Here is a 16,306-nt window from a genome sequence, read left to right as displayed (position 1 = left end):
ATGCTGATTTTAAAACAAACTGATTGTTTCAATAAAAGTATAAAATTTTGGAAAATACTTGGGATATATCCATTCGATGTAAAATGGAAATACTACGAAATTTATTCGAATCTTTTTGTCTTTTTGTTTATTTTTTTATATGACGGCTTGATGACAATTAACTTTTATTTCTTACCGAGAGATCTAGATCACTTTGTCGAAGAAATGATATTTTACTTTACACTGCTAGCTGTGATGTCGAAAGCAGTGACATACATGGTGGCAAAGAAAAAAATTGTGAAGCTTTTAGAAATACTCGACAGTGAAATGTTTCATCCAGAAACCAAAAAGGGAATGCAAATAGTTACTGCAGCAAAAAAGTTCAATGTAAAGTACTGGAAAATAGTAGCCGCAGTGTCATATTACTCTAACTTAGTGCATATTCTGACGCCACTTATTGCTCATATTATGACTCCAGTCCCTTTATTGCTGAACAGCTGTAGTTACTCATTCCTAAGTGAAGACGTCAAAGAAATGTTCATTTATCCTATATATTTATATCAAGCTTTTGGTATGCACGTCAATATGCTTTACAATTTAAACATTGATACGTTTTTCTTGGGGCTTATGATTTATGTTATAGCTCAGTTGGAATTACTTGAAGAACACCTAACAAACGTAACCGATGAAAATACATATAAAGCCGGAACACTAAGAGCAAATTGTATACATGAATCAGATGATTCAGTTCTTATTAAAAAACTAAATAAAGCTATTGTACACTACGAAAGTATTTACAAGTGCGTATAACTTCTATTTAATAACAAAGACGCAGTTTGAATTTAATGCAAATCTTCAGCTAATTTTGTATAAATTTTTAGATATTGCAGTTTGATCGAAGATATATTCAGTATTACACTATTTGTACAATTCAGTATGGCCTCATGCATTATTTGCGTTTGTCTATTTCGTTTTACATTAGTAAGTAAAAAAGTTAATACTAAAATGTATTTTTTTTTTAATAAAATTACTAATTATTTTGCTAATGAATTTGAGTACGTACTAATAAGTTACAAATATTTATGACTTTGCTAGTGCATTTGAGTGGGTATATCTATTATTGCTTCTAGCCTGCAACAAATGAATACTATATGTTTCTTGCAAGTTACGTCACTATAATGACAATGCAAATCATGGTACCTTGTTGGTTTGGAACCCGCATCATGGATAAGGTATTTGAACATGTAATTTGAAGATTTTTTTGAAGTGATAACTTCCTATGGGAGGGTAAACTGCTTGCTAACGTAACGCATTATAACTGAACTTCGGACTGATTTTACAACTCCAAACTGTTATAAAATCTTCTATGTTATTGCTGTCAAAAGTTTTTACACACTTTATACTATTACATAGAGGATTCCTAATGAAATAAAGCAGTTAATGAGATTAAATTCAAATCAATTAGTTTTATAGTATATAAATATTTAAAAAATTATCCCTTCTAACGAGCGTCTCGAGATGCACACTTTTTTTTTTATTTACGGCATGTCTTTCAAACTTTCTGTAATTATTTCAACACCTACTAGTTTTTTGTTAGCTACCGCGTTTTCGTCAAAATTAAATCGTAATTGCGGACAGACGATATTTTATACATTTATATTATTTATTAATATTTTTTTAATTTCAGAGTTGCCATTTATCTCAAGCAGTTTACGCTTGCAACTGGACTCCGCAGTCTCGGCGCTTCAAGAGTAGCCTGAAACTTTTTGTTGAAAGGGCTAATCGACCATTATCTATCACTGGGTGGAAAATGTTTCCACTATCCCTGAATACTTTTACTTCTGTAAGTATTAATGATGACTGATTATAAAATGTATGAGACGAATATCTTAGCATACCATGGATTCACCGTGCAGGTGCCGGGTCCATCGCGTGGTAGAGAGAAAAACACCAAGCAAAGTCCAGGACTTGTGACTACTGGATGTAGAGTTAAGGAATTCCTTGACGATCGATCAACACTCCCCTTCTCTGCTCGTGTTGGATCTCTGCTTTGGATACTTGTTCTAATATGCTATAGTAGTAGTATACTAGTAGTAGTAGTAGTAGTATGCACTTCTAGAAAGGCCAAGGTCTTTAAGCAAGTTATAGGGAGGTTGTGCTGGTAACCCTCTCGCGCCTACTTCTACCGCGTACAGACTAACTACATAGCCATTTTTAGTTAGTTTATTTGTTAGGTCATAATTTTTAGTTAGTTCATTTGATAAACTTTATTAATTAATCCGTATTTACTATAAATTCTTAAAGTTAAAGTAAGATTATTTCTTAGACTCTGGAAATAATCCGTACGAGTTTTATGTGAAAGAACCAAGTAAAGGAATTTTAATTTTGTCTTATTTTTAACAGAAATAATTTTTCATTTCTCCGAACGTATAATAAAATATTATGCGATATTTTACTTGATATTTTCCTAACAAGAAATGTTTTTAATGATAACGTAATATTTCTCATCATCATCATCAACTCAAATTCGGCTCACTGCCGAGCTCGAGTCTTCTCTCAGAGTGAGATGGGTTAGGCCAATAGTCCATCACACTGGCCCAATGCGGATTGACAGACACGCAGAGAATTAAGAAAATTTTCTGGTATGCAGGTTTCCTCACGATGTTTTCCTTCACCGTTTGAAACATGTGATATTTAATTTCTTAAAATAATAGTAATATTTCTAATTATACATTTTTTTTTTGTTTCTTGTAGAAGTAACAAAACATGCAAACGTTTTGTTTCAGATTATGAATTCTGCGTACTCATTCTTTACACTTCTTCGGCACATGCAATCACGGGAAATATAAAATTATGAAATTGTAAAATATTACCTACACAACATTTTTCTAATTATTGTACCTAGAAAGTAGTATAATTAAACAAAAAAAAAAAAAACAACATAAAATAGTTAATGTTACGTACTATATTTTACTAATAACCTACCTAGGTATATTGAAATCTTAAAATAACAGAAAAAGTATTTTTTTTAATTCATCAATCATGTTACCATCTCCAAAATCTTAGAGGTACTTTCATGTAAAGGTTAGGTTGAGTCATATTCCAGTTATTAGCATCCCACAATAATTAGTATAGTATTACATTAGTGGTAATTAAACATCAAAATAGTAAAAAAAATATACATCACATTTTCAAAGTCATTTTCTTTTTCAAAGAATTTAGTTTTTCACATATCCCTCGGGAACCATGGATTTTTCCGGGACAAAAAGTAGCCTATGTGTTCTCTATCTATCTATTTATATCTGTTCTCAATCTATGCTATAATAGATCTCAATACCAAATTACAGCTAATTGTGTTCAGTAGTCGAGGCGTGAAAGAGTAACAAACATTCATATTATCAATATCATCAGTTTTCTCCGGAAACCATGTATTTTCTCCGGATAAAATATATGTTAATCCAGAGTAAAATATATTTCTATTCCAAATTTCAGCCAAATCGCTTCAGTAGTAGCGGCATTAAAGAGTAACAAACATCCAAACATCCATTTAAACTTTCGTGTTTATAATATTAGTAGGATTATAAGCAAAACAAAAATATACTGTATCAATAATGTATCTACACAGAACAAAAGTCACTCAAACATTGAAGACAATGGTTGCTCAGCAGGTCATCTGTTAGTCGATGTCCCAAATAAGGTGTGTTTTTTCCTGAACGGCGAAGGAAACAACGATTTTGCCCACGACTAGATAAATAAGATGTCCGTACGTGACAAGGGTGCTGTTACGCTTTTTATACAACCTTTCAACCGATGGAACTGTTGTATTCAGGGTCCATCCGATTCTTTGTTACCACCTACATTATTTATTAAAGGAAAGTGACTATGTATTGAAAGAAATTAACTGTAGCGGTACAATTTACTTACTACGCGTGTAACAAATATATTATCTATATTTGGAGGATGTATGGATGTTTGTTACTCATTCATGACAAAAAAAAACCGGATAAGTGCGAGTAGAACTTGCGTCTCGAGGGTTCCGAACGATGTTAATCTATGATAGAGTTTTGGAAACTGACCTGAAATTGTACCTAATTATATAGTTATCAGGCCTATTTGTTTCGTTAAATATTTATCTAAACCTGTAATTAATATTACAATATGTATGTAGAATAGTATTAGTATGGACTTAACAAAATTTAACATAAGTTTTGATGAATAGGTTTTATAATAATATGCATAAGTTTTCCTGTAATCTACCTATAAGTATATATTTAATTATAAAATATATTTGAGATCTTAACTATCTATTTCATTTGATATGTCACACATTTTTTTTATTTTTCATCTACCCCCCATAAGTGAACATAATATTAAACAATGTCAGAGTGATGATGATGATTGATCTATCACATGATGCAGATTAAAAATTTTTTTTTTAATTTTCCATCTTGCCCCCTAAAAGTGACCTTCATATTCAAAAATTTCAGTTTCAAAATTTTACAGAAATCTCCAAATAGAAAGCTAATTTCTGTATTTTTTTTTTAATTTTAGATACAGTGGTTTCGGAGAAAACGGGCATGGTCAATTATCGTCTATTTTTTTAAACAACTTGAAAGCTTTTTTTTTAATCCCAAAAAATATTTTTAATATTCTCATAACAAGATCTTTCATATGATGTAATTATGGGCGGTGGATTTACAAAACGAAGGTCCTGAGTTCGATCTCCGGCTGGGCAGATTGAGATTTTCTTAATATATCCAGGTCTGGCTGGTGGGAGGCTTCGGCCGTGGCTAGTTACCACCCTACCGGCAAAGACGTACCGCCAAGCGATTTAGCGTTCCGGAAAGATGCCGTGTAGAAACCGAAAGGGGTGTGGATTTTCATCCTCCTCCTAACAAGTTAGTCCGCTTCCATCTTAGACTGCATCATCACTTACCATCAGGTGAGATTGTAGTCAAGGGCTAACTTGTAAAAAAAAGACTACTTGATTTGTCAGTAATACACAAGACACGAATTTTAGATTTAAATTATCTAAAGTTAAAGTACGACGTAATAGTTTATTTCAAATATTCATCGTTTCAAATATTCACCATATAATGAATAAGTCGGTACCCCAGTTAATCTCGTTGATGCCGGTGATTTATTCTACAAAGATGTACGTGACTTAGGTAATGCAAATAGATGGCAATGAGGTTAAAACTTGTCTCGTATGCGAAATTAGTTACACAACACCTGGGGAATCTTTGTCTTCCTCATTAAAACAGGTATTTGTACGAAAACCGGGAGAATTACTCTAAAACTTGTTACAATTACTCACGCTATCTAAATTAATTTTGTGGGTGCTAAAATTTGTACAATTTACGAGTCCACGGAATAAGTTCGTTTAGAAAAATATTGTTGAAAGTGGTTTTGATACACTGGTCACGTTTTAAGTATTAACTTGGTAGACCCTCTCGTCTTGTTTCGGGTATACATAAAAAACTGATCGCCTTTTTTATTTTATTTAACTTAATAAAAGAGTACGTCGTATTTAACCTATTTTTGTGGTCTATTTCCGTTTTATAAAATTGTCATTCATCAACGCACAGGATAATATTTTTATATATTTTAACTAAAATCCAAGCGCCAAGCTTACAAATATATCTATACTTATATTATAAAGCTGAAGAGTTTGTTTGTTTGTTTGAACGCGCTAATCTCAGGAACTACTAGTCCGATATGAAAAATTCTTTCAGTGTTGGATAGCCCATTTATCGAGGAACGCTATAGGCTATATATTATCCCCGTATTCTTGCGGGAACCACGCGGGTGAAACCGCGCGACGGCAGCTAGTCTATTATATACTTCTGAAATGCCTAGATCGATTTTAATATTCTTTTCTTTTTAACCGACTTCAGAAAAATGAGGTGTTTCTCAATTCGACGCGTATGTTTATTTTTAATGTGCCATCTCATTTTTTAGATTGAGGGAAAAGAGAGTGCACCTACTTTTGTTAACAAACTTGTGCACTATAATATCTCTTGAATACATGGTTAATCTCACCATGAGATTGGCCGTCATGGCCGAAAAAAGTAAAAACATATTATTATTATGAAACATGTTGTATTTTAGATTTAAATTTGATGTCTATATAATAATAATGGACTCTACAACGTTGTAGAGTCAACATCTTCTAAGGATGCTCCGGTTTCGGGCTGAAACGTACGTAGAGAGTATTTTGTCGGACCTGAGTGACGTTGTCGCATGGGTTCGTCGGCTTTTCGCCGATAATAGCAAAATAAGCGGAGGGTGTGGGTTCGAATCCGGTCCGGGGCATGCACCTCCAACTTTTCGGTTGTGTGCATTTTAAGAAATTAAATATCACGTGTCTCAATCGGTGAAGGAAAACATCGTGAGGAAACCTGCATACCAGAGAATTATTTTAATTCTCTGCGTGTGTGAAGTCTGCCAATCCGCATTGGGCCAGCGTGGTGGACTATTGGCCTAACCCCTCTCATTCTGAGAGGAGACTCGAGCTCAGCAGTGAGCCGAATATGGGTTGATGACGATACGACGATAAGAGACAAGTATCATTAAGTGATACTATCTATTATATCTATTATAGTGGTTAATAATTGTCCTATAAATTAAAGTCAAATAAACATGGCGCCAATTTTCGTAGACTGTTTAATTAATTCTACAGTTTGGCCAAGTTTTAACCGCATTTACGTTACCTATTTCCAGTACATCTTAGACGAACGTGTCTCTGTCAACTACAAGATAAACTTGGAATTTAGCCTTATTCCAATATTACTCTAGTATAATAATATTACTTATTTAACTTTACTCGTAACTTGAAGTCTCAGTTGAACCAGTTCACTAGTTTAACGAAAGCAGGAAATTCTGAACGCGTTTAATCATAAAAGTTAAAAACTCAGTTTACTTACAAGTTTTATCATTATATAATCAAATCGAATCAAATCAAAATTCATTTATTTCAATTAGGCAATTATTAAAAGTAGGCTCAGTTTACAGGAAGGCAGGTTCTGCTGAGAAGAAACCGGCAAGAAACTCAACAGTTGCTCTTTTTAAAAAAATCATACAGTATTATAATTTACAATTGATGATAACATTACAATTTCTTATAGTTTTACTTTTTGTGTGAAGGTGGAAGCTGATCCAATGGCCTCCAAGCGCTTTTATCTTTAAGGAACTCATCAATGTTGTAGTAGCCTCGACTAAGTAAATGTTTTTTAACACATTGCTTAAAGCTATGCATTGGCAGGTCCATCACAGTCTTGGGGATCTTGTTATAGAAGAGTACACCCAAACCAACAAATGATTTTTTTATTCTTTGGAGACGATATGCAGAAATAACTAACTAAGACGTGGGTTTAAATCTCCTTTTTGTTATTACAAATGAATATTTTGTCTTACATAGACTATACTGTTATATATACATATTGACCTACCTACCTACGAGAAAATATGATATTTAGAACTATGCTCAGAATTACGTTTTCGAATCTACACTTTTACATATTATATAGAAGAAACTACAAGGCGCAGTGTTGGTCGATTCCCCACCAGATGGACTGACGTCATCAAGCGAGTCGCAGGGATTCGGTGGAGGCGGCTAAGGATCGCGATGTTTTGAAGTCCCTACGTAAGGCCTGTGTCCTGCAGTGGACATCCATCGGCTGATATGATGATGATGATGATGATCATGATGATGATGATGATGATGATGATGATGATGATGATGATGATGAAAGAGGAAACAATTATTTTGTTTGTTTGTTTGTAGCGTTGATACTGCGAAACTGGACCGATTTTAACAATTTCCTACATTATTAAAAACACGGGCTATAATTAGAAATACATTTCTTCACCTAAATCGTAAGACTTAGATCAGTTTTAATGACTTATTTTTTAAGTTTTATTCGAGTTCTGTTCCTAAAGTGAACAAAATAAAAAATATACTTACCTATATTAATAACAATTAAGCTGTTCTTGAGTTTTATCATCAAATTGACAGCTGTTGATTTTAATAAATCAGTAAACCTAAATGTGATGACAATTATATAACACCTATCTAATAAGCTATTTATTTTATTTCTTGATCACATCCTTATTGTATATTTAACTTAAAATATATATTTCTTAAAATACATTCACATATTCTGCGTCACATATTTATGATATTCATAAATTCCTATAAAGAAATTGACACAGTACATAAATTAAATATTAAAAACCCAGCGCACAAAGTACACAAATAGTCGCTCTTAATGCCATTTTATAGCAAGTTATGTCTTTAAATTTCTTTTACTAACGCTATAAATAATGCAATAAAAGCTAAAATGGAACGAATTTCGCAAAGAATATTTGCAACAAGGAGCATATTATTCAGTGTCACCGACTGGGCGTGTTGTAATATATGCTTTAATAAAAGGGTTACAGTACAGTCCTGACTAGAACGTTTATCATTGAACCCAAAGAATTGAGAGGTTTTTTTATTTCTTCACCTTTGTGTTCTAGGTTTTCAAACTACCACATCATAATATTATTTATTAAAAGCTTCACTTAGGTGCTACTTCTATGCATTAAAAAAAAATATTTTAAACGGTCGAGATGAGAGTCAAAATTAGATTTTATACTAATAGTCCTTAGTACACATAATAGAGAATGATACAGAATGAGTCTTTACATGTCGTGCGGTAAGGCCAGTGAAACCCATAAAAAGGCGTCTCCTTGATACAAACTTTTTTCATAATTTGTATTTCAACATTTAACACTAACAACAATTACGTAAACTAATATTTTAATCAATCAATCAATCAACATATAAAAAAAAACTTATTTCTTTCGTTTTTGTAAACAGTTTTTAAAATATTTAAAACATAATACGCCATTTTTCTTGAATAATATTGAAAATTACTGATGCAACACTTTGTGTCGTACTGACTCGAGAATGAATTTTTTAAATTTGTATCTGGAATATCTAATAATCACTGCACTATTCCGTGCGCTCTATCTGCTAATTATTTTTTAATCCGTGCCTTAGTAGAGATTCAGTAAAGACAAAATCCGCAGTATACCACATTAAATTTCATTTTGGGTGATTTAAAGAGAAAAAATCCAAAATCAAAATTTTTTTGGTAAATTTTTAAAAATTTGGTTCGCTCATGTGCTTTTTGACATTAAATACATAGAATAGAACAGAATATATATTTCTTTGTCCACACACAAGTAATAAAATAAACAAACAGAATATACAAAAATCTGGTCGTGGACAAAAAAGGTATCGACCTCAGCACGATGCCACAGCGAGCTGTGGTGCTGGTTTTCAGGTGAAACCTTGTATGTTCACGGACGTGTCTACGACTATGGTTAACCTAAAATTACAACAAACCAAATCTATTCCTGATGATAACAATATTTATTACACTAATTAAAATATCAGCTTGATGCATTAGACTCGATAGATCGCCGCGCCAAAAGGATAATTGGTAATGAACTGATGACACAGGCGAAATTGCCAACTTTGCAGGGTTTTTTACCGGATATACTTTGGTGAGTGTGTTCAGGAACTTCACCATCTAGTTCCTCCTTCCTCTTTCTACCACAGAACAAGATGTTATGAACGGTGGCATCCATATATTGTGAATGTCCAGGCTACACGTACGAAACGATTTGCATCCACATTTCTAGTTCGCACAGTAATAATTTGGAATGCCCTTCCGGCGTTTGTGTTTCCTGACACTTATAATTTGAACACCTTCAAAGCAAGAGTTTTTTTTTTATTATTATTTACAAATTAGTCCTTGACGATCGAACCCAGGACCTCCGTTTTGTAAATCCACCGCGCATACCACTGTGCCACGAGGCCGTGAATAGGCACCTTCTAGGAAAGCGCGCTCCAACTTAGACCGCATTAATGCTTACCATCAGGCTTAATTGTAGTCAAGCGCTGGCCTATATTGCATAAAAAAAAAATTAAACTAATTTTTCATACATAAAAGCCTTGCATATCATAATAGAAACATCACGTAGGCACTCAATGCTAACAGCGACTGGAACTATGCAGCCGAGACTAAAACAACGAAGCTCATCTCCTATGATTTTGTAACAAAGCACTTAAGCCCGCCTCATAAGTGTACTTTGGTTTATCAAATGTTTTACACCAACTAACTTTTAGCGAGCTTCTACTACTAAAGTGATATAATTATCCGTATGACATGTAGGACTCGAAAATGCAACACAATGGTCTAAGATCCGACACTCATCTGTTATTTATGTGGGAAAGAATGAATGATGGAGTATCTCTGCGTGATCGAATCAGAAATGAACCAAAGTCACCGACATAGCTCAACGAGTTGCGAAACTTAAGTGGCAATGGGCGGGGCATATAGTACGAAGAGCCGATGGACGTTGATCCCAAAGTGCTGGAATGGCGACCCCCCACCAGATTGACTGACGACATCAAGCGAGTCGCAGGGATTCGCTGGATGCAGGTGGCTCAGTATCGTGATGTTTAGAAGTCCTTACAAAAGGCCTATGTTTTGCAGTGGACGTCCATCGTCTGATATGATGATGATGATGAATGATGGAAAAAATTCACATTGACACATTGCAAATAGGTTGCCTTTTTTTGTTGCTGGGAAATGCGTTTACCCATCCCGTCCGGATTTAATATAAACAATATTAATTTCGTGTAGGACATGGAATAAAGACCGAAATATTATATCGATATTGAATAATAAAAGTTAAGGATTTCTTATAAAACTTAATTTAAAAAAATCATGCGTTTTATAAATTTTCCAAATGACGCTGTCATCCATTTTGTGACGTCACAATGTTACTTGATGTACTAAACGTAAAATAATTTGTTTTTCAGATAGCATCGATACGGTGATGGTTGCCGCGATTCACGATAATAGTAGGTTATTGACGTTTTTAATAGCCTCCGTGGCGCAGTGGTATGCGCGGTGGATTTACAAGATGGAGGTCCTGGGTTCGATCCCCGGCTGGGCAGATTGAGATTTTCTTAATTTGTCCAGGTCTGGCTGGTGGGAGGCTTCGACCGTGGCTAGTTACCACCCTACCGGCAAAGACGTACCGCCAAGCGATTGAGCGTTCCGGTTCTGATACCGTGTAGAAACTATTAGGGGTGTGGATTTTCCTCCTCCTCCTAACAAGTTAGCCCGATTCCATCTTAGACTGTATCATCACTTACCATCAGGTGAGATTGTAGTCAAGGGCTAACTTGTAAAGAATAAAAAAAAAAAGAAAAAACAAAAAGGTATCATGAACGTCTTAAGGCAACTGTCACCGTTGCTATCTGATAAACACTTTAATTGGTAACTAATACTTTTGTCAAAAGCTTCGTTTGTAAAAGATTTATTAACGTGACGTCATAAAACACTTCAAATATAGACCATCATGGCCGACAGGGGTTTTGGCTCGTATTGTCAAATTCATGTAATCGTGTCTAAAAAATAAATATATATTTTTTAATTTAGTAAAACGATAATAAACAATTTAAGACCATTTAAAAAAAAAGTGTCAACTAGCCTATTGCACTCACCTTTGGTATCCATCCAAAGTTCCCCACTCTAACTCCTTCCTTGTAATGGCCACTCTCATTAGCACTACTGGAGAGCCCTCATAATAACGGTTAGCAAACTCTGCAGCGTACACAAACTGTAACGAGAGATCCGGCAAGTTTCAGTGTTGGATAGTTTTAATGGCAGTTTTCATTCGCAAAGGTCTTAAAAATATTTTTCGAGCACAATACTGTTTAAGTTTTATAACGAGCCGCGTACCTACACTGAAATTATTTTTTGAGAAGTACAAGGAAAACACGTTTTTTTTTTTATTCTTTACAAGTTAGTCCTTGACTACAATCTCACCTGATGGTAAGTGATGATGCAGTCTAAGATGGAAGCGGGCTAACTTGTTAGGAGGAGGATGAAAATCCACACCCCTTTCGGTTTCTACACGGCATCGTACCGGAATGTTAAATCGCTTGGCGGTACGTCTTTGCCGGTAAGTAGCCACGGCCAAAGCCTCCCACCAGCTAGACCTGGACAAATTAAGAAAATCTCAATCAGCCCAGCCGGGATTCGAACCCAGGACCTCCGTCTTGTAAATCCACTGCGCCACGGAGGCCGTCAAAATCAGTCGTTTATTTAAGTAAGATAATATTTAGTACTACTATTTTTTTTAGATCAGCTTCCATTTTTACAAAACGAAGTAAAAGAATTTATTATAAACTATTCGTCCGCTCCTAGACCTCTTTAATTCAGCCCTTACTACTAGTATCGCTGTAAAAATGGAGTAACTTTTCCCGTTTTCTCAAAATTACCTTTTCAGTTCAGGTGGACCATGAAAGAATCGGCAATAGCTATCATAAATACTTAATTGTTTTAGGTAGTACGGTTAAATAGGGTCGGACGGACAGACGGACGGAGATGGCGAAACTATAACGGTTCCTTGTGATCTACGAAACCCTGAAAATGAGTCTTGAAACAAAATGTAATAAAGTTATGTCAAAAACCCAAAGCCATCCAATATAATTTGATATATTTCAGGTCAAAGGTCACGAAAATTGGTTTTTCGTAAACATCTCCTTCACTGTTCGTCACGGCGGACCTCAATTACAGTTAGCTATTAAGTTCCGATGAAAATAAAAGTCTACTTGTTTGTAACATCATTAACAAATCATATTCGGCTCACTATTAAGCAGGAGTCTCCTCTCAGAATGGTTAGGCCTTAGTCCACCACAATCTTTGTTTTTGCAATCATCTAACGTTGTGTTTTAATTGAAATTACTTAATTATCGTCATTTTATCCGCTCCGGGGCATGCACCTCCAACGTTTCAGTTGTGTGTATTTTAAGAAATTAAATGTCACGTGTTTCAAACGGTGAAGGAAAACATAGTGAGGAAACCTGCATACTAGAGAATTTTCTCAATTCTCTGCGTGTGTGAAGTCTGCATTGGGCCAGTGTGACTATTGGCCTAACACCTCTCATTCTGGGAGGAGACTCGAGCTCAGCAGTGAGCCGAATATGGGTTTTTAATGATGACTCATTATTTGAATCATACACCATACATACAACATGGGTTACATAATACGCAGGGTACGTTAGGAACACGTCTTAAGCCTTCCACCTGTTCAAATGACGCAGTAAGGTAGCCTTATTTAACTGTAATTTTACCGGCAACCATGCCCTTCACATCGAAACACAGCCACTTAGCTAAAATAAGTCTGGCACTAGTACTCGACAGGCAGAACTGTACTAATAAACTTCCTTTCATAATATCTTTTTAGGGCCTGTTCAAATACTTCTGCCACAGTTCTTTTCTTCCAGGTATCAACTTTAATCTTAGGTTCCCCTAATACCTTTTGCTATTATTTGCACTTCTGTTGTAACATTGGTGGTTTCATTAGTAATATTTTCATCATGCTTTTCAGTTTCATTCAAAACATCGTCTTTTGTTTCATTTCCATCTTCATCACCAAATAACTGAAGAAGCTTATTTGAAAACTGAATAAAAAAAAAAAAAATTTACTATACAAAGTGGTGTGGCTTAATCACCATTGGGTCTATAATGTGATGTGATGCTGGTCTTCCGTAAAGCTTAAACTACTTAAAGAAAACCCTTTACTCAGCAATGATTATACAAAATAAACGATGATGCATTCAGTACAAACCACAAAGAGCCAATCCCGATATACCCGCTGAAAGGGTTCCGCTGTAGTCGCGCCGCAAAATGTTTGAACTGTTGTTGAAAACTTTTAGTCGAACGACTCAACTTGGGGACTTTTCTTTCTATCTTGAACCGTTTCTGGAGGTCATGTCTTAAACATTGTATAAATGGTAATTTTTAGATTTTAGAGTGAAACTTTCACAAGAATTGAACCAATATTTGTGTTACTTTCTTAGTATTAAATAACTTACCTACTGTTTTATCTAGAAATAGATAAAACTTTATTAATGGATATGATTATAAATAGAAATCGTTGCTATAGCCGATAGACCCAAGCTTGTGCGCATTAATCAATCAATACATATACCTAAATAAAATTTACAATTATTTACACTAAATAAAATTGTTTTTTTAGTTTTTTACACGATACTAAACCTCAATCATGTTTTTATTTTTAATTTTTGTCTGTGTGTCAGTCCGTCTTTCTGTTTGTCCGATTTTAACGTAACTTTCACTGGAAGATGAATAAAGTCCTCTTCCAGAGTACGGTATGGAGCGACAAATAGGCAACTTTTTATACTGAAAAAAGTTCCCGCGGGATTTGTGAAAATCAAAATTTCTATCTATTAAATACTATCCACCACTAGTATATTATATTTATAGCCGTACCCTCATTTGTAAATACTTTCCACAGAGCTATTTTATAAAATGAAAAATATCTGCTTCATTTCCAGTGTAGCCCGGTGATTTGTCGTGACAACGTGTTCCAATACTGATTAACGGCTGCGGTATTAGCTACACGTTGCTCTGGTTTTCTACTGCCCTGTGGGTATTATGTGTACATACCTCTTGGCTACTGCGTAAAGGCACTGTGATCACTGTTCCAAAGCCTGTATATAGATTTTAAAATAAAACTGGACGTTGAACGCAGAAAATAAGAAAGATTTTTCATAAAGGTTTGCGTTTATTTCATTATTGTATGATAGAATTACGCTCGCTATTTAGGTCAATCAATCAATCAATTAATCAATTTATTTCTTTGCAGATACATGCATTATTTATACAGGTGATCGGTAGATGTAGATGGTAAATGTATCTTGCCAATTAGGCATGCAAATTATTTATTAAGTATTTAATGATTCAAATGACAATTTCACCATTTTAAATTTACATCTTTACAATAAAAATATGTATGAAAATAACAATAATATTAACTTAAATACTCATTTACACTGTAGAATGCCTGTTGAGTTAGGTATTTATATAAATTATTTTTAAAGCAATTTATATTCTTTTCTTTCCTAATTTCTTTTGGTAACTTATTATAAATTCTTACTGCCGCAATGAATAAACTATTATGGTACAGAGTAGTTTTATGTTGTTCGCATCTAAATTTATCATTGTCGCGTTTATTTTTTTAAGGTATAAATATTTTTTTGTTATTAACTACAAACATGACCACTTCATAAATATATAATGATGGTACCGTTAATATTTTCAATTTTTTGAAGAACGGTTTACAACTGTCTTGTTGACATAATTTACAAATTGCTCTGATGCATCTTTTTTGCGCTATCAATAAACTATTGTACAATAAAATATTATTTTGACATAATGTTTATTATTCTCCTGGCTTCTCCTATATTATTATTCATTATCAACCTATATTCGGCTCTTTAATCTGCTTAATGTACACGACTCACTACACACAGGGAGAAGTGGCGAATGCTCGTGAGGCGTATTACATCTGCCTCCAACACGTCCTAAAGACTACGTCCGCTCTGTCAAGAGCTCAGCGACAAAGAAGAAGAAAAAGTATCTCTATGAGATTTTAATATGATAATGACCGTTTCCGACGGCTTAAGGTGCTCTCTGAGGAATGGGATGTAACACTAACCACCGAATTCCCAAGACTGAGAACTTTTACTGATAATTTCCTGGTAGAAAGAAGCTCAACCAGGACTTCGTGATCAGAAACTAAGTTATCCGCTGGGTAAACAAATCAGAGGCAAAAAGCGGCCAATTAATTAATAACTATACAGCAATGACTCCTATAATTTAAATTTACTATTAGTTTAACGTGTATTCATTACGGCGAGCAATTAGCGCCGCGTCGATATAGCGCTAGTAATTTTAATCGACGACAATTCGGAGTTGCCGCTAACGAGTACGCGCAGGTGTCGCCGGCTATTAGCCGAACGGAACGGCGCCGTTTGTAGTTTCTTGGATTTATCAAATTGGCTAATGGGCTATATCCATTATTTGGGCGCCCGCTGATGCGTATCCACTACCCGAGCGCCTTTCGATAAACCATAAATTCAAAGCTAAACTAGCTAGTTTCGCGAGAATAATCTGTAATTTGTGCTGTGTTTTTCAGTTATAAAGTTTTTCAGATAGCATGCGGTGCCAGTCGCCTGTATGACGTTCATAATACGTACTATTATTGTGTATAGCAGCAATCTTTCAACCGCTCCATCCAATATGAAATGAACAGTAATTGTCTCTCAAATAAGAATGTTTGACTACCCACAATATACTTGAGAAAAGATAATTTAAAAAAAAAGTCTCCGTATTCATGGTGATGTTGTTGTTTATTTATTGTTATTCGTTTCGACATCGTGGTGATATAA

At 34.5% G+C, this 16,306-nt stretch overlaps 1 protein-coding gene across 1 annotated transcript; it reads left to right on the top strand.

Annotated features, from left to right (window-relative positions):
- LOC128198207 (odorant receptor 46a-like) lies at positions 1-3,097 on the top strand. Its single transcript, XM_052882371.1, has 5 exons — positions 1-779; positions 861-960; positions 1,110-1,211; positions 1,667-1,822; positions 2,766-3,097. The coding sequence occupies exons 1-5, from the start codon at positions 1-3 to the stop codon at positions 2,826-2,828; spliced, it is 1,200 nt and encodes a 399-aa protein (XP_052738331.1). The 3' UTR covers positions 2,829-3,097.
- The last annotated feature ends 13,209 nt before the right edge of the window (positions 3,098-16,306 follow it).

This window comes from Bicyclus anynana, chromosome 1, assembly GCF_947172395.1.
Source record: "Bicyclus anynana chromosome 1, ilBicAnyn1.1, whole genome shotgun sequence".
Taxonomy (NCBI): domain Eukaryota; kingdom Metazoa; phylum Arthropoda; class Insecta; order Lepidoptera; family Nymphalidae; genus Bicyclus; species Bicyclus anynana.
Note: the sequence above shows the minus strand (reverse complement) of the source record. Positions and strands in the feature narration are given on the sequence as shown.

Bases quoted from the DNA above. Each gene is read 5' to 3' on its own strand.
- LOC128198207 (XM_052882371.1), top strand. From the start codon at position 1: ATGCTGATTTTAAAACAAACTGATTGTTTCAATAAAAGTATAAAATTT. The intron at 1,212-1,666 runs GTATTTGAACAT...TTTTAATTTCAG, and splicing joins GAACCCGCATCATGGATAAG to AGTTGCCATTTATCTCAAGC. The intron at 1,823-2,765 runs GTAAGTATTAAT...GTTTTGTTTCAG, and splicing joins CCCTGAATACTTTTACTTCT to ATTATGAATTCTGCGTACTC.